This window comes from Taeniopygia guttata, chromosome 4 (genome assembly GCF_048771995.1).
Source record: "Taeniopygia guttata chromosome 4, bTaeGut7.mat, whole genome shotgun sequence".
Taxonomy (NCBI): domain Eukaryota; kingdom Metazoa; phylum Chordata; class Aves; order Passeriformes; family Estrildidae; genus Taeniopygia; species Taeniopygia guttata.
In genome coordinates this window covers 31,510,085-31,527,987 of record NC_133028.1, presented here as the reverse complement: position 1 = coordinate 31,527,987, position 17,903 = coordinate 31,510,085, and the positions used below count along the sequence as shown (strand labels likewise).

Here is a 17,903-nt window from a genome sequence, read left to right as displayed (position 1 = left end):
AGAAAATTGTTATATAGCTGTCACATATAATATTTTACATCAGACACGAGACAAAAATTCTGAATAAGATAGAATTCCTGTAGCTCTGTAGAATGTACCACTTATGGTGTAAGTGATAGAACTAATAAATTTGGGTAAGTGCTATGTCATATTTAAAAATGGCGAAATGTCTGCTTTTTGTGTGTTTCTAATGTCACATCTTATGTATATGTCCACCTTCTCTTGTCATACTGTCTTCTGGCAGGATGTTTGGCTACTTTTTCTGCTTTCCACAATAACAAATCCTTGTCTTCTCAAAACTAGAATGAAATAAGTGATAACTTGGAGTGATTTCTAACACAGAAATTCCTAGAAATGAAATCTATTCCCAGGTTCTTCAGTCACATGATATATACCTGAAAATGATAAATATGTGTTTAGTAAGGTGTATTTCATTCACGGCAATATCAAATTCTTATAAAACATACCATGTGTAATATATAATCCTATTTCAAATGTCTTTTATGCTGGTAGTGTGATAATAGTTGTACTTCTAACTTGATTTTTATTTTAGTGTGAGGGTTGACCTTTAAGATTGCTGTGTGCTCTAGAAGTTTGAGGCATCATCATTTCCCTCACTTTTTTTGATTGTTTTTGATTTTTTTTTATCCACAGGATTGTTCTCCCTCTGCTTTTTGTACCTTTCCTTCTTTCAGAACAGTGTCCCTAAAGACATAAAGCTTGTGTACTGCACAACTTGTTCCTACCAATTGTAATGAATAAACTTCTCTCTGCAGATTGTTTCTAAGCTGAAGGATGAAATTACTCTGATGGAGAGAGAGCACAGTGACCTTCAGCTGCACATTGCAAGAACAGACTGGTGGTGTGAGAATCTTGGCATGTGGAAAGCCTTCATTGTCTCAGGAGAGGTAGGGGATTTTTACCTGCCTTTTTATCTTATGGGTCTATTCAAACTTGTATGAAAAGCAGAAGAAAAATGTGTAGATACTTTCCTTATACCTGTTTATACTTAAAATTTACTTGTGGGGGAAAGAACCCTAACGTCTTCTGAACTCTAACCTCTTCTGTTTCCCCGGTGGCTACTATGATGCATACACAGAGTTTCTATTCCTCAGACACCAGAGTTGTAAAAATGGAGTTATAAAAGTTACCTGCATGTACATAAGCTTTGGCAGTGGGTAATTTGCTGTCTTTGGGGCACTGTTTTTCATGAGAACTGTTGTCTTCCTATATTACCATGCTATTGCACTTGGGTGCAGTTGTGTCTCTGCTATGTCTCAAAGATGCAGTGCTCATACTTTTTGGGTTTTGTATTATTGTATTTAATGGCTGTACAGTTTCAAAGGGCTTGAATGCCTGGAAAGAAAGTGCTTTATATCTGTAAGTTGAAGAAGTTGTTACTTTTCTTTTGTTTTGCTGTTCCATTTGGGCATAGGCAGACAGTTGTAGAATGCATGCAAAAAATTGTGATGAAAGCAAAAATTATTACCATCTTCTGTCTCTCTATTAACACCATGAAAGGAACTCAGTGAGTGCTTGTTATGTAGTGAGTGTAGGCTGACATACATAAGTAATCTTCTTGACAGTATCACTACGAAGATCTAAAGATTAATTGGGTCTCTACTGCCTTGCCTCTGTATGCCACTAAGAAAATGTTCCTGAAAAGAATACAAATCGTTTTCTTGAGGTAATTCTTTGTTGGAGGGAAAAAGTATGTGCTGTGGAGTTTATTTGGTTGTGCCTTAAGCTCTTTCAAGCGAGTGATAGGTCTGTCAACAGTTAAAGTCATTGTAAAAGAAATAAATCCAACAGGTCAAAAAATGTAAGGTGCCAGTTTTAAAATTGAATTCTCCATGTGGAAGCATCTGGATTTGGTTTTGTTTTAATGCTGTTTGCAAGTGACACTTTTAAGAACTGAAAAGTTCTTAAGTTGTTTTCTTAAGAGTTATTTGTAGCTTTTGAAGCGTGGTCTTAAAATCTGGTAAAACTCTGGGTGCAGAATGGCAGCTTTCTGCACAAATGCAACCGTATACAACTGTCCAGTGTCCCTCTCATTACCAGAGGAGAAGGTGGTTTGGCTAAATTAGAGAGAGGTTGGAAGAGGCTTTAATTGCTTGCTGCCTTAACTATAAGTAGTACTGGATTAGATAATTAAATACAGGCTTGCATAAACTGTCCTGTTTGCAGCTCCATGCTTCAAAGGGTAGGCTGGAGAAAACATGAGTGTTGTAGTTATCTATGTGAATTAATTGTTTGGGAATATTCTAGCTGCAGTTGATGATTTCAGGGGGTATGAATAGATGACATAGTCTTTCTAACTGCAAAATTCGTTGTTGCCAGTCCCAGAACATAGTTCTGTGATTTTAGAGAGAAAACCTTGGCTCTGTTTAGCAGAAAAGCTCAGTAAATTGTGCTATAGGTCTTGAGCTGAAAGTGTAATAGACAGTTATTGACCTTTTAAACTGATCTACTAAATCAGTTAACAGAGAATGCACAAAAGAAAAAATTACTTAAGTCTTGGGAAAAAAACATGTCCAAAATTATATATATATATATATATATGTATATATATATATATGTATGTATATCAGTGTAAATAATCTCTAGGTGTCTTTTGGTAGCTCATATTTCTGATAAAACTTACTTTGGAGACTCATTGTTTTGGCTGACTCATAGAGGTTGAAAAATACAGTAGGAACATGCAGAATGGAGGGGCCTATGATAACAACTTGTGTAATTCTGAGTGTCTCTTCCCCATTGCAGGTATATAACTTAGAGCTAAATAACCTAACTTGATCTGCTTGCTTTCATGGTTTTGGCCTTGTATCATTTAATATTTTAACAGACATTCTGTCTCCCTTGTCCAAAGAAAGACCTATTTCGGAGCATAACATGTTTTAACAAAATCTATTGATTTCATAAGGAATTGAGTTTGTAGCTCTCAATAAGGTGAAAAAAATTTGCATGTTTCTTATGGTTGCCACAAGAAGGACAAGAGGTGACTGAAAAGCTGCTCAGTGGACAAGAACTTGGGGCTGCTGGTTGGCAGCTGTCTGAACAGGAGCTAGGAGTGTGCCCAGGTGGTCAAGGAGACCAAATGCATCCTGTCCTGTAACAGAACTAGTGTGGTCAGCAGGAACAGGGAAGTGATTTTCCCCCCGTACTCGGCACTGAAAACCTGAAAACAGGGCTAGAGAAGGGTTAGGAAGGTTGGGAAAAAGCTGGATGATTTTTTGGGCAGCAGCATTAGAAGCACAGTCTCACCATGTGGCATGCAAGGCTTGTGTTCAGCAGGAGCTCTGGGCTTCAGCTCTGACCCTTGGAGCACCTCTGGGCTGGATACAGTAGATATGCTGGTGGCTTGTCAGAGGTGCAGCTCATCTTGAGTGGGCTGCAGGTCTGTCAAGGGTAAATGCAGCCCTGGAACACATTAGGAGGGACTTTCCACTCAGGATGAGGAACTGTTACAGTCGCTTTGCAGGTGCTGGGCTGTGTCCCTAGAGAAGGGGGGATTTGAATGAGGAACTTCTCCCACAAGAAGTGGTTCCAAAAGCACTTTAAAATTTCATTTGCTTAACTTAGCGAAAGGGACAATCAGAGGAATATGGCTCTCTAGTTTGAATTCATTCATGACAGCAATTGTATGAGGTGGTGCCTGCTAACAGCAGAGGACTAGATCTCCTGGTTTAAAAGACCTCCTGACATTCAATTTTTCTGTTTTCCAGTTTACTTATTAATTTGGAAAAACAAATTCACAAGCACCTAAGGTGATAAAAAAATTTTGCATTCCTAAGAAGATCCTGAACATTTTCAATTCATATTAGGGTATTTGAGAATACTTGAAAAAAAAGCTGTAATGTATCTACATCTAGTAATTGGAATTTAGAGGATTCTGCACATAGCTTGAAGCAGGAGTACTAAGTTCTCCCATTTTGAAAAGGTGCTTTCAGAGGGATGACTCTTTCCTGACAATTACACTTCAGATGACCCTACACCCTGCAAACCCCTGCCCTGGGAAGAAATTTGGCATGGAAAATCATAAGCATGACTCAAATCCGCAATTTTAGCACTCATTGCCCAATACTGAAAAATGACAGCCAGGACGTGTTTGTGGGTCACCTACAAACACAGATCCAGTCTAGCTCAGGGTAGACAGGGCAGGCACTGTCCCAGACAATCCCAGTTGTTCTGCATCATGTCTCTCTGACCTGCATCTTGGAGGCTGTTCAAGCATCTATTTCTGCAGTAGTCTGGCAGGAGATAGGCACTTCTCCAAATAGCTGCACTGAGAATCAGGCACATTTGCAGGCATTCAGACTGGTGCTTTGTATTCTCTCTGAGTGCTGCTGCAGCTTTTTGACAGAGATTTGTGAAATCTGGGCTTCAGAATTAGCTTCCCAGTGCTTCCTTGTGCAGCTTATGAGGAATGCATCACAGGGAATATTATCAATGTACAGCTTTGAATAGCTTAAAAATATGAAGGTATATTTCAGCCACATGGCTTTTATGATGGTGATGTAGTTGCTTGTCAAATTATTCTTCCATAACATTGTGTTGTCAGATCTCTACAGGCCTCTCAGAAAAGGTGTCATAATTATATGAATTTTAAAGTTTATTCTTACTCTAATTAGATTAGTAACATATTCTTTTTTTTTTAAAGCTTTAAAGTTATAACATTGCTCAAAAAGACTGGGAGTGGTATTTCCTAATTACCTTATCATTATTTGAATATATATATAAAGACAAGCATTCTCAAGTGAAATATTTTATGCATTTCCCTTATTTGTCTTTTATAATCAATCAATCCACAAAATAAGTAAGCAAAAATTTGCTACCAATAGGATATAAGGATGCAATTCTTATGTCAATTCTTATGTCAAATTAAGAAACAGTGTGGTGTCACTGCTGCCGTTGTCTTAAGAAGAATTGTTTAGCTTTGCTGTAGTTTTCCCATTTGCACAATATAGTTTATTGCTTCTCCTTCCTCTGGCTGAGGATTGTAGTTGGATTCAGTAGTATTTTTGTAAAGTTCTGAGTCCCCCAGAAATAGTGCATGGATACCACAAACTGTGCAAGGAGAACAGCTCAAGTGAGCAGAGAAATCGCTCCATAACCACACCAGCTGTTGCTAGACTCAGCTGCAGAGCTGCTGTGCCTGGCGTGGGGGTGAGCCTCAGCAGCAGCACTGGGAAGGGAGAGTGGAAATAAAGGGAGAACACTCGGGTAAATGCAGATAGGAGAGATGGAGAATTGATGAGCAATCACAAAGCTACATGGTAGGTACCTTAAAAACTGAAATAATCCATTCAGCTGTTTGAAGAGGACATGTCAGGGAGACTTGGCTGCTGGTGGGCAGCATTGCAAAACTGTATGTAAGGTGTAATAATAGAGGTTAGCTGAAGGACTGGTTCAGGACTGGTACAGCATTTTGAGTGAAGGTTAGTTCATTAAGGGAACTGTAGTATATATGTAATATGTGTGTATATATATATATATATATATATAATAGTATATAAGTAATATGTAGCTTTCAAATATTAAGAGAAGCATGGGACTGATGACTGAGTTTGCCAGCCAGTCACCTGGCAGCTCAAATGTTCCACTGTTTACTTTCAACAGAGATTACCTTTTCTGGTTTTTCTTCCCCCACAAGGTTTTAGAAGAGAATGGAGAACAAGTGCCCTGTTACTCTGTCATGGTGAGTTTACAAGAAGTTGGTGGAGCTGAAACTAAGAACTGGACTGTTCCCAGGAAGCTCAATGAGTTTCAGAACCTACACCGCAAACTCAGCGAGGTATGAATCCTGGTTATGGAAGGGAAAAAATACAAACTGCCAAAATTTGTCAGAAGGATAAAAATTTCATGCTACCAGTTTTAATGCCAGCCTTTCGGCTTTTATCCCTTTAGAGCTAGATTTCTATCTACATATTTCTGGTCTGTGACAGATGATTATAAAACTTGTTTATATTTATTTTTTCCCCTTAATAATGTTTTACTGGACTAACTCCATTTCAAAATGGTATATGTTCTACACTGTCATACAATAGCCTCCTGTAAGAATGAGGTTTTATGTCTGGCTTCTAGGGAAATATTAGAAATAACAGCTTTTGGGGAGAGAGAAGGTTGAGATTATTTTCTGCAGTGCTTTGACCTTTCAGTCTGATAAGGAATAGATAATGGTGCTGTAAAGGGAAAGGGTTTAGATGTGACAGCCCATAGTGGGAAAGGGAAGGTGTTTTCTTGAGAGGGATGTTGAAGTGAGGTGTCAGCAAAAAGGAATCTTTTCATTTCCATTCTGAACCACCTGTCTTTTTCTCTGCATACATCTTAGCTGACCTGTCCTTTCTCTTACACAGTGTTTTCCATCATTAAAGAAAGTTCAGTTGCCTTCTCTCAGCAAGCTGCCCTTCAAATCCATAGACCAGAAATTCATGGAGAAATCCAAGAACCAGCTTAATAACTTTCTGCAGGTAAGACTATAAAGACAAAGCCAACAGATATCTAAACAGGAGAATGGAGAGGCTGCTGCCTCTCTATTGCCTAAAGAGAGTATAGAACAAATAGGTCAAATGTAAGGTTTGACACTATAAATGTTAAAGTTGTCCAAAATGCCTGGAATTGAGATGAGTTTGACTGATAGTAACCATTTCTCTAGTGGTAAGTTAATTTAAACTTCAATTAATTAAGGAATCATAAATCATGAATCCTTTAATTGCCACTTTCAGCTAAAACTCTTCACAACAAATTCCTTACAAATGAGAAATCGTTATAAAACAAGAAAGTTGTAAGACTAAAAGCTTTATTCTTACTAGTTCCATTACTTTAGAAATAGTTTCTTAAAGTATCTATGTGAGATAGGGATTTTTTTTCTCACACTACCTCTGAGCTGTGATTTAATCAGTTTTATTGAATGCCTCAATACATCTTTTTCCTTAACAAGAAATATTTAATTGATGTGTTGCTGTGTTGTGATGTGTCATTATTTTTGTTTCACAGAAATTACTCTCTGATGAAAGACTCTGCCAGAGTGAAGCACTTTATGCCTTCTTGAGCCCCTCCCCAGAGCACCTCAAAGTTATTGATGTGCAAGGCAAGAAGTCATCGTTTTCACTCTCCTCATTTCTAGAACGACTTCCTGGTGATTTGTTTTCTCATCAGGAGGTAAGTGACAGAAAAGTAATCTTCCCAAATTTTATTACTTATCCTAAGTAAGCAGGGAGAGTCATTAGTATTTGAATGGCAGGCAATATTTCCAAAGGTCATTTGTAATTTACAGTAAGTGAACAAAGAGTCAGAAGTAGGAGCTGCCTTTGAATTTAAAAGATGTTTATTAATAAAATAGATTTCCTCCCTTTTGGTACATGCATATAGGCAAAAGCGTAAGCTATTGCAAATGAACAAATTGCAGTTCATGTGGGATTGTTTATTTTTTTACAGCAGAATTTTCCACTTTTTGAGTTCTGGGCATGCATATTTCAGGTTTTGGCAGGTAAAAATAATTCTCCCTTGGGAATGTTATCTTGGCAAGAACAGCTGCATTTCCTTAATTTCAGGACAACTTCTGAAGCAGACCTAGTCTGGACAAAAAACTGTTGGCAAATAGTACAGGCTTACTGAGGGCATTTGCAAATGCAAGTAGGAGTCTATGTAGGCAAACCAGTTGGGGAACTTGTTATTAAGCCATGAAAACCCATTGTTTATCAAAATGCACTGAATAATAGATTAGTGACTAAAATAGCTAATTGACTAAATTAATATAATTTTATTCTGTGTTGTTCACGTTCAGATAATGCAATATTCAAGGAGATGTTTCTGTTCCCCCTTTTAGTTATGTTACACAAAATTAATTTGAAACAGTTAATTTCTTACATACTGTAGTTGTCTGGAGCAGATGTGTCTTATGCAGGATAATTTGAGATTGGGGAGCATGTACACTTCTAGGCTTTTATTAGGGAGAAAGATGGTCTTGCATCTCAGAAATAAGAAAATCCTATATATGTACCTTACAAAAGTATGCTGTGTTTGCATCTAGATGCTGAATGCATGTGCCTCATTTCAGAATAATAAATATAAAGAAAGTTTGAGAAACTATTTTTACTTTGTAGAAGTGCTTTCACTAAAATGACTGATAGGTAGAAGTAGCATAAAATCATTGAAGTGTGAAGCTATTTGTATTTTGGTATTTAATTGAAAAACATCTTCAAGACAAAGCCAAACTGCATGGATATTGTATTATGGGAGTGTGTAAGAGGAAATAGTTGGGAAATACAGGAGAAGGAAAGAGAATTTTTAATACCAGTGTGTGAGAGAGAACAAATAAACCAAGCAGATATTATGCAACTGCTACTGCTTCACATTTCTCTTCCCTCTCTTCTTCCTTCTTTCCTTAAGCTCATATATAATAGAATACAGGATGGTGGGAACTCTCAGAACCTATGAATGAGTATGTCAAACAATTGTCCTAAAGTGAAAGTAATAAAATAAAATGGAGGAAGACAGATTGTGAGGCAGTCTGGGATTAGCTCTGCTGTTTCCTGGACTCTCATGTCTTTCAGTAAGAGCTCTGGATCAGCTCAGTCTTGCCCATTTGATAGCATCTTGCATACTTTAAAGCAGTTAAACTGGGGTTAAATAATTTGGTACAAGGTCATATATGAAGTCAGTTGTGTTAAACCACACATAAAGCTGGTATAATTGTGTTCTTTTTGCAACTGAGACTTCCTGGTTTAGTTTGTATTTTGAACTTTGTAATATAGAATGCTCTCATTCAGTTCTCTCTTTGCCCTTAATCTCATCTCACATTTTTCAAATATATGTCAGAGCAATAATATTACTTCTTGAGTGTTGTGTTCAGGATTAGATATTGCTGCAATTTCTTTTATATATAACTCCTTGGACAGGGTTAGCTTTAGAACGTATTTTTTAGCTTTCTAGACCAAAACCAAATCAGAGCAAAAATGCAGTTGATATCATCTAGAAAGAAGGGCTTTTAGGTTTACAAATTTACTGGATAGAAAATGCACTGTAGTGTAAGAACTTACAGTTGCATTTTCTAAATGACAGGAGATTCACTGAATAGCAGAAAAATAAACTAATACTAGATGATTGAATAATGAGGACAAAAGGAAGGGATGATTGATATATTTGAAAACCAGGCTGAAGAAGAAAATTTGCACATCATTCTGACCACTACTGATCCAGAGACTGGGGCATTGCCCCAGCCTCAGTGGAGGTCAGGTCTGCCTCTCTTTAGCTTTGCTCAAAGCATAGTCGGGCAGGGAAAGATCCAGGAAAGCAAAGGGATGTGTTGGATGCCATGAGTAATGACAGGAGTTGTAGTCCTGATCCTGAAGCAATCTTCATGACAGTGAAAAACAACCTGCTGTCTGCCCTTCATTCTGAAATAGATGGTACTGCCAGAATTGAGGTGGTTCAATCCAGTCATCTTCTGGGAGTTTATCTGAATAGCTCTTCTCGCTTTGGTACCCTGAGCTTGGGTATCCTCAGGCTCAGGTCACTAAGTATCACAATTTGTGTTTCTGCCTGGGACTGGTTTTCACTAATGGTGCTTGTTTCTCTAGTGGCCCGTTCCCTTTCCACTGCTGGGTTTGGTTCCCAGCTTACTTCAAGGACAGCTGGTTAGTGCCTGTTCAGCAGGGCAGGCACTAACCTGGGGAGTTAGCTCCTGGGGAGCCAGCTACCTGCTTCTCCCTGTGCAATAACCAAATTTTCCCCTTTTCTCACAGTTTGCATTGAAAACAGGTCCAGCTGTCTAGCTCCCATCCTGAATGTTTTTTATGGGTGTTGTGTCAGAGGAGGCTTTGCAATCACAAACGCTGTTGAGTGCCATCTCCTGCTTACAGCTCTCACCTGTTTCCTAGTAGTACATGACTCCCACATCACCTGCTCTCTTTCATCCAGCTGGTGTTGATGGGGCAATATAGGCAGTAGATTCTGAAAATCTGGGCAGCATTGAGGTGCTTACTGGGGCAAGGCTGCAACCAGAAGATACAGCAGTGATGATCATTCCAGCAGTGCAGTACCCTCATTGCTTTAGTCCAATGGGAAGTTTTCAAGACCCCTAGTGAGATTCCTGTTTGCCAGATCCTGCCAGCAAGCAGTTTTTGGCTCTAACTCTGTTTTTTGAGAGGACTGGCTGTGGTCTTTCCCCAGATGATAGCAGTAACTAAATCCATTCTGGAAGTAGACTGGGGAACTGCAACACACACCCGTGTTGTCCTTCTCGTCCTAGGAAGAAACGGAAGAGGACAGTGACCTGTCGGACTACGGAGAGGAGGTGGATGGGAAGAAGGACTCTCTTGCTGAACCGTGTTTCATGCTCATTGGAGAGATTTTTGAACTGCGAGGAAGTAAGATATAAACCTGCTCAATTGTTGATGGAATCTCTTGGCTCTGTAGGACACTTTATAATTCAGATTTTTTTGCTGTTGTAATAAGTGCGATCTATATTGCACTTAATCTTTATTCTTGCAATCTATATGGCCAGTTTGGGACCAAGCTATTCTTAGTAGTTCATAACTATGGAGTAAAATTACAATATAAAATGGCAATAAAATGTAACTGGTAGGGGAGAGCATTTAGACTTAATATTTTTAAATTTTTCATGAAAAAAATTAGAAAAAAAGGAAAAAAGGACAATAGTATACTTTTTGTAAATAGGCTGTTCATTAGATTGTAGGAAATCTTGAAGAAGGAAAGATAGCTTTATTATAGAACATGTCTCTGACAAAGAAATATAATTTTAATATCCTTTTTAAGTGAATTATATATGCATTTTAGTTCTGCAACGTCTATGATGAAAATTATGCTAGAATTGTGGTATATTTAAATACTGGATTTTCCCCCCCCTTTTACGTAACTGAATGATGATAATAAAGAAAACTATTTTTGTTTCTATTTGAATGTGCAGCCACACATGATGCTCTATAAAATTATTTACAGGGTAACTATTGCAAAATGTGTCACCTTCCAAAAATGGCAGATGTATCTTCCAAATATAGACTTTATTGTGATGGTGAACAGTATGAAAGAAAGATTTACCAGTAATTACTAGGAAGCACTCACTTTTGTTTCCTTTATTTGTAATGGAAAGCTGACTGCTTGGTTTGAGTGAAAAAGTTTTCAGAATTTTAATGGTGCTGCTGTGTGTACTTCATACTGTAGGTATGAAAAGGGTGGGAAGTTTGAGGAGATTTGGGCTTTCTGTAGCAGAAAAAGGGGTTTGGGTAGTTGTATTGCTCAATAAACTTGAAATATTCTTACATATAAAAATTTACAGTATAACCTAGAATGCATTTTATATGCATACTTATATAATCTGCAGGACTTAAAAACCATACAGCAAACAGTACAAGGAATGTAATCAAGAAAAATGAAACCTTTGTACAATTAATGGAATCTTAGAAAGGGTTATAACAATGTGTTTACTGTAGGGGTGGGTTGTTTGAGTTGGTTTGATGGGAGGTAGGGGGTAGGTTTTGCACAGGATCATGGATTCTGGAATGTTATTAACTTCTTGGTTATTTTTTTTAATTTTTCATTGTTCTAGTGTTCAAGTGGGTCAGAAAAACATTAATTGCACTAGTACAAGTCACTTTTGGAAGAACCATCAACAAGTAAGTAGCTGTTGCTTTAACTGAGCTTTCATCATCATTCTAGTAAAAAAAAGGCTGACAGAAGAACGGTTAAAAATAATCTGGACATCATGTTGGATATGATAATCTGCATTTGTTTTCCACAACTTACAGCTATGTTATGTTTATTAGAGAAAACACAGATTTGTGAATTATCTTTATCCTGCCAGGTGAGGCCTGCCTGAGTCTATGAGCATACCTGTCTGCAATTACCCTCATATGGAAGGCTGTATCCCAGATTTAGAAGCATTCTGTCAGCACAGCAGGCTGTTCTTTGTCCAGTGACTAAATTTGCACTTGCCAGCAAGGCTTTTATAGCCTCTTATGTATATTATGTAGCAGTAAATTGTACCGGTCTCAGACAGTATCCACTCACTGAGTTTTAAATTGATTGGTTCATTTGTTCATACCATGCTGATAACTGGAAAACGCCTGAAGGAGGATAGACAGGCAGAGAATTTGTGAGCATAGCTTGCATGCAAAGTTCCTGTGTAGCTTTTTACATGTAAGTTGACTTTATTGATTTAAAAGGATTTGGCTGCATGGCAGCAGTACTGACTGGAGCCTGCTCTCTACCTTAGACTCCCGGTGCTGAAGGCTACAGTGAGTGAAGAAGAGGCTGCTATCTCCGTTTCTAATCCCTTCAGTAATGTGCTTTGCTATCTGTGAAGGAATTTACTGTACTTCTATCAAAACTGGCTATTTTTATCCTAGCAGGCACATCTCTGCAGGCAACTAGTTTGGAGTTTGCTTCTATTTTCTAGCCACCTGATTTTCCTGGTGGAGCATTTGTTGTGCCCATCCTTGAAATGTAGTTTTGATGTGTATTTCAATGTATTACTTGTAATTTGAAATGTATGTTGTGGATTACATTGAAAAGCAGCCTTCTCCAGATCTAAGTCAGGTATCTGGAGTGACCTAGATCCTAGAGCACCCAGAGCTGAATATGACCTGCTGTTATGCTAATGAAATCAACTCAGGTATACTGGCAAAATTACATGAAAAAGAACATCTCTTCCACTACTTTGAGAAGTAAAAAGAATAAATATGGGTAAAACATGAAAGACTAGCTCTGATGGGCTCCTGTCTACACTTCTTTACAGGCAAATCCGTGACACTGTACACTGGATGTTCAGTGAACCAATGCTTGTTTACTACATTGGTGTGTTTCGAGATGCTTTTTGGCCAAATGGAAAGTTAGCTCCACCACCGAGAGCCAAGAGCGATGAACAAAAGCAAGAGACAAAACAGAGAGCACAGCAAAAACTACTTGAAAACATTCCAGGTGAGATCACTTTGATTCTGCTTTAATCACAGACTTAATAACTAATAAGGAAACTGGTTAATCAAATTATTTTCCTGTAGATTTCTAAATTATTATTATTTGCATAAATAAGGATGATTTTGGTCTTAGTCTTTGCCTCTTCCGCCTGTCTGGTAAAAGGCATGGGTAATTGGTGGATGTAAAATCAAAATTGCTGTATTTTTGTGCATCATGTTCATCAATGAATCTCAGTCGATTCTTTCTGCTGGTTCTCTGTGAGCAAATATGTGGCTCTGCTACTTGGAATTTCTTGCCAAATAGGAGAGTAGCACCACCCCAATTACTTCTTCGTCTTATATTTTGAAGTTGCAGAGAGAGGGATTTACCTATGCTGTTTGTGCTGTGTGTTGTCTATTTCTGATAAGAAGTCTCAGGGCACTTAGAGTGACCTGCAGCCTGGGCAGAAGATCCTAGATGGAGTGGTTTTTTTCAGTATTTTCCTTTGCCTACCCTTATCTCCCAAGCCTGGGCAGCTGCCTTTTCAGCCAGATGTTTTTTGGGGCAAAATCCTGAGATGCTCCATCCCATCCCACTCACAAGATAGAAAATCCAGTTACATATTTCTGACTCCTCAGAGATCATGTAAACCCAAAGGCATCCAACTGAAAAGAATCAAAATCATTACTGTTAACACTTGGAAATGCATTTCAACATAGCTTGGATGCTTTTTTTCTGCTCCATCTGAAGAAAATGAGCTATTTTATGGCTTCACTTAGATATCGCATATACCCTCATGCATTAGGTAGTTTAATCAACCTTTTCTGCAAAAAAGGAGTAGGTATGCATACAAAATATTTATCTTTTGATGTGTAAACAACCCTTCCATATACTACCTGTGTTATCTACTCATCTACTTGGCTACTAAATAGCTTTCCATAGTTGGTTTGTGGTATTTGATTTTCTGTTTGTTTCTGAGCTTGGAGCCATATGTCAGAACATAGCTGAATGCACCTTAGATTAATGATGGAGCACTGAATTACTATTTATTCTCTAATTTAATCCAAAGTGTAAATAATTGATTTAGAATTCTTTTAACTGTCTTCTTGTGGGAAGTATTCTCTGTGAAGATTGAAAGGCAACTAAACTGCTAAATTAGTTTTAAATGTTGTAGAAGTTGGTCTTTGTGGCTGAGGGTGTATTTAAGTAAAAGGTTTAATGATGTGTGAGATGAGACTTGACTCAGTAAGGTGAACTACTGAAAAAGCATTTGATGTATCATGTCAGAATGCTTAAAATGTTCTGAGATGCACACTCTATTGGGTAACTGGAGAATAAGGGTACCTTTTCAAGCTGTGTTTTTAAAAGGTTGGTGAGTGGGGACTCTGTGTATCTTGTAGCCAAGGACCAATGAAATGCAGTAGCTCTGTTTCCCCTTCTTTATGGGTCTTTATGGTTGAACTAGATGATCTTGAAGTTCTCTTCCAACCATTATGATTTTGGGTAGCAGAATGATGATTCTGGCTGGAAGTTTTGCCTAGCATGAGTGAAACAACATAAACTGAAGTAATGTTTGTTGCAGATACTCTGCAGAATCTTGTTGGACAACAAAATGCCCGTCATGGTGTAGTGAAAGTGTTCAATGCACTGCAAGAGAGAAAGGCTAATAAGCATCTACTTTATGTGAGTAACCAGAAAAGTAGCTTTTTAACTTCATAATCCTGTAAGTTACTGAGCTCTATGCACTCAGTATTAAAGCCTAGGGGGGTTGTGTTTTTGCAGAGATTTATTTATTATTAAAATAAGTCAGTTGCTCTGGGTTTGATCACTTGATTAAGTTTGAATAACAAAAAACTGTTTAACAGCAGCATTGCTTTTGTCTAAAAGAGATCATCTACCACATCCAATGTGGTAGGCACATGCAATGTGCCTGACTTCATAAGGTACAAACTAATTTCTTCATGCAGCTTAGAAAAATAAACATACCTTGGAGAATCCCAGAGAAGGAGAACTCCAGGATGGGCTCGTAGTTAGGACATGACAGCCCTCTGGAAGTTCCACTCCTCAACTGTTGGGAATAGTTGGAATATGCAGCTGGATCTAAGTACAACACCTTCACAGCCAGTCAGTCTCTTCTGGCACATTCCAGACAGCAGCCTGTCACACAGTGCTGCCCCAGCACCCGAGAGGAAGTGCATGGCCTGGTGCTTGCTTATGATGCTATGGAGTCTTTGACAGAACAGCACCAGTTTATACTGGGTGGGAAATCCCCATCTGAATGGAGCTGCCCTCAACACTTGCCTCCTTTCAGCCTTAAGACATTTCCCATGTTATCTGTAGGACAGATGACATGACATTTTTTAATGACATTTTTTTCTTCTGGATGAAAGAAAAGTAGTTGTACAAATGATGACTGTAATCAAACATATGTGATTTTGTTATTTCTGGTTATCTGAAAATGACAGAAAGGAAGAAGAAATTTGGTTGGCACCTGCATAATTTTAACTCTTTTCTGTTTTTCAGGTTTTGCTGGAACTGCTGCTAACTGAACTGTGTCCTGAGCTGAGAGCTCATTTAGAGCAGCTTAATGCCACTTAGGTTTGAATCTGCACAATTGGACCACTAGAGAAATGTCTATGTTCAAGAATAGACATGAAACTTATTTTCCTCTTTTCCATAGAGGGCTGAGGACTATGATTATTTTTAGCATTTTTCTTTCCTCTTGAGTTTTTTGTGAAGTACAGACTTGAAGAGATCTGATGCTGTTGTAGGGTAGACAAGAAATGCTGTATAGCTGCCAATTTTTATTTAAATTGTTCTATTTGACTACTCCTGTTTCAAATATAGATTGAAAAATAAATGTTCATATATGCTCAAAGAAACCAGAAGCTATTTTAAACATTTATGGAAAGAAATTTTGCTTATAGTGGTAAACTAATGAATGTTGTACAGTTCTAATCTCCTCACTGAGGATCTGAGCATTCCTTTTTTTTTTTCTTGTGTATTGAAAAAGCCTTGTTGTGCAATACTACATGTAAAGCTATTGTGGAAATTTTATCAATTTTGGTTTTACCAAAGATTTCCTGTAGTTTGAAGCATTTATAAGCAATAAATATCACAACTGGATTGCAGCACTTGATAATGAGGCTGTACTGACGATGGATCAATGGGTTTGACAGCACTAGTTTCATAAGAAGTATATACATTGCTTTGAAGTCTGTGTCAAAATTATGTATTGTAAACTGGTATGTCCTAACAGAATGCCTGTGTTAAATGTTAGTTCAGAGATTAGTGTTTATGAATTGCTTCTATGAATGATCAAGCAGACATTTAATTAAACCATTCTCATAACTTCCCTGATATTATTCAGGGCTGTTTTATTCAAATGCCCCAATTTCAAATAGCCTTCAAATCTTTCTCTTATTTTATACAAGGAAAGAAAATGGTCTTCAGTGGTTGTTTTATAAAAATTTATGTAAAAATATGTAAATATGATGTTAATGCACATCTAAATAATTAAACATCATCAAAAATCCCTAGCTGACATTCATTACTGTCTTCTCAGTTTGGTACAGTTGTGGTTTTACAAAAACTACTTGCAGTTATGACTGGCTGTATTGTATGGTACATACAATCTGTATGATCTATTTAAATCAACATTTTTAGTAACATCTAGCCTTCTGTTCCAACAGTTTCAGAAGAGTTTTCAAGTTGTGGCACAGTACTAAGAAGCAAGGCAAATTCTGCACTTAGAAAGCTTCACAAGTAAACAGGCATTTAGAAATGTGCAAGCTTACCATAGCAATCAGTATGTTTTCCCAGTGTTTAATCAAAGTATCTTTTGATAAAAGATCCAGCTTGATGTTGCTCAGGCATAAATACTCCTAGCCAAAAGATTTCCAGCTATTTCTAATGCAGAGACAGTATGAACGCAGTATGAAGGATTGAGCAAAACAGGCCTTGTCCTGAGGATGTATATTCAGTTTTTCCATACTAATGTTAGAGACTTTTTTTCCACAGTTCTATAAGTAGTATTTATTAGTTTGAGAAGCTGGTATGGTTTGAATTGTAAAGCTTGGTGTTCTACTGGACAGTTTTCAACTTTGAATCTCTGCAATCCAAAAGTAATATGTATAAAGACTTTTAAGTAAATCTAGATGCTGTAGAAAGTATGTGGAAGGAGGTACAAGCACCACTAACAAATTAAGCTTTAAGAATGGCCGTGGCCTGTGAGGGGGCTGTATGTGAAAATTAGACAAGTTTGGGTTCAAGCTTTTCAGAATATTAAAATTTAAATATTATAGATACAAAAAGGAAACAACCATCTTTATTTGGTTTTGTTTTGATTAATGTGCTATGTAGCAATATGACATGAAGAAAATAAATCTGTCCCAGTGAAATGTCCTTAATAAACCTAAAGTCTTCAATATGATTTAAAAAAAAAAATCTGTCTTGGCTTCATCTGAGTTAAAGATAGTATGAGCTTTTTACTTTCTCTTTATTTTAGATAAAATGAATCAGTGAATTGCTTTAAATGATAATTTATAGAAAGTTGAAAGGCAAGTAGTAAGTGATGAACAATCTATAATTGCTGGAGATTAATGATGGTTTATTGTAGAAGATATATTTATATACCAGTTACAGTGAAAAGAAACACTAAATTCTCCCAAGATTAGCTGCCAGTTCAAGGTGAGAAGCAACAGCAGGATCCAGATGGCATGCCTTTAAAAACAAAGAATATCAGTTCTGGTTTATAGCTACAATAAAATTGTATGTTATCAATATGACATTAATAAGTCTTTTAAGTGTCAAAAAAAAAGACTGTCAACTTGCTAAAGTATTGAAGAGTTAATATATTTGGATTTGAATCCTTTTTCTGATGCCACATAATGAAAAAAATAGTATTAAAATTAGCATACTGGACTATAGTATTAGTCTTGGCTTTTTTTTATTTTGTGTGTTGGCATGGCATATGCAGCACCACAGTC

The 17,903-nt window shown here is 37.3% G+C and overlaps 2 protein-coding genes across 9 annotated transcripts in view; one reads left to right on the top strand and one right to left on the bottom strand.

Moving 5' to 3' along the window:
- SNX25 (sorting nexin 25) overlaps positions 1-16,454 on the top strand; it is an 81,393-nt gene extending 64,939 nt beyond the window's left edge. Inside the window, exons 11-19 of the mRNA XM_030271238.4 lie at positions 777-908; positions 5,654-5,794; positions 6,357-6,470; positions 6,997-7,161; positions 10,253-10,370; positions 11,570-11,636; positions 12,758-12,939; positions 14,498-14,598; positions 15,439-16,454. Coding sequence (XP_030127098.3) covers positions 777-908; positions 5,654-5,794; positions 6,357-6,470; positions 6,997-7,161; positions 10,253-10,370; positions 11,570-11,636; positions 12,758-12,939; positions 14,498-14,598; positions 15,439-15,513 — 1,095 coding nt within the window. The 3' untranslated portion in view covers positions 15,514-16,454. The remainder of the gene's footprint in view (positions 1-776; positions 909-5,653; positions 5,795-6,356; positions 6,471-6,996; positions 7,162-10,252; positions 10,371-11,569; positions 11,637-12,757; positions 12,940-14,497; positions 14,599-15,438) is intronic.
- Positions 15,728-17,903, bottom strand: part of LOC100227970 (ufm1-specific protease 2) — a 32,573-nt gene continuing 30,397 nt past the window's right edge. For all 8 annotated transcript variants that reach the window (XM_072928317.1, XM_072928316.1, XM_072928318.1 and 5 more), the window contains one exon: positions 15,728-17,637. In XM_072928317.1, the coding sequence (XP_072784418.1) occupies positions 17,572-17,637 (66 nt within the window). In that variant the 3' untranslated portion in view covers positions 15,728-17,571. The remainder of the gene's footprint in view (positions 17,638-17,903) is intronic.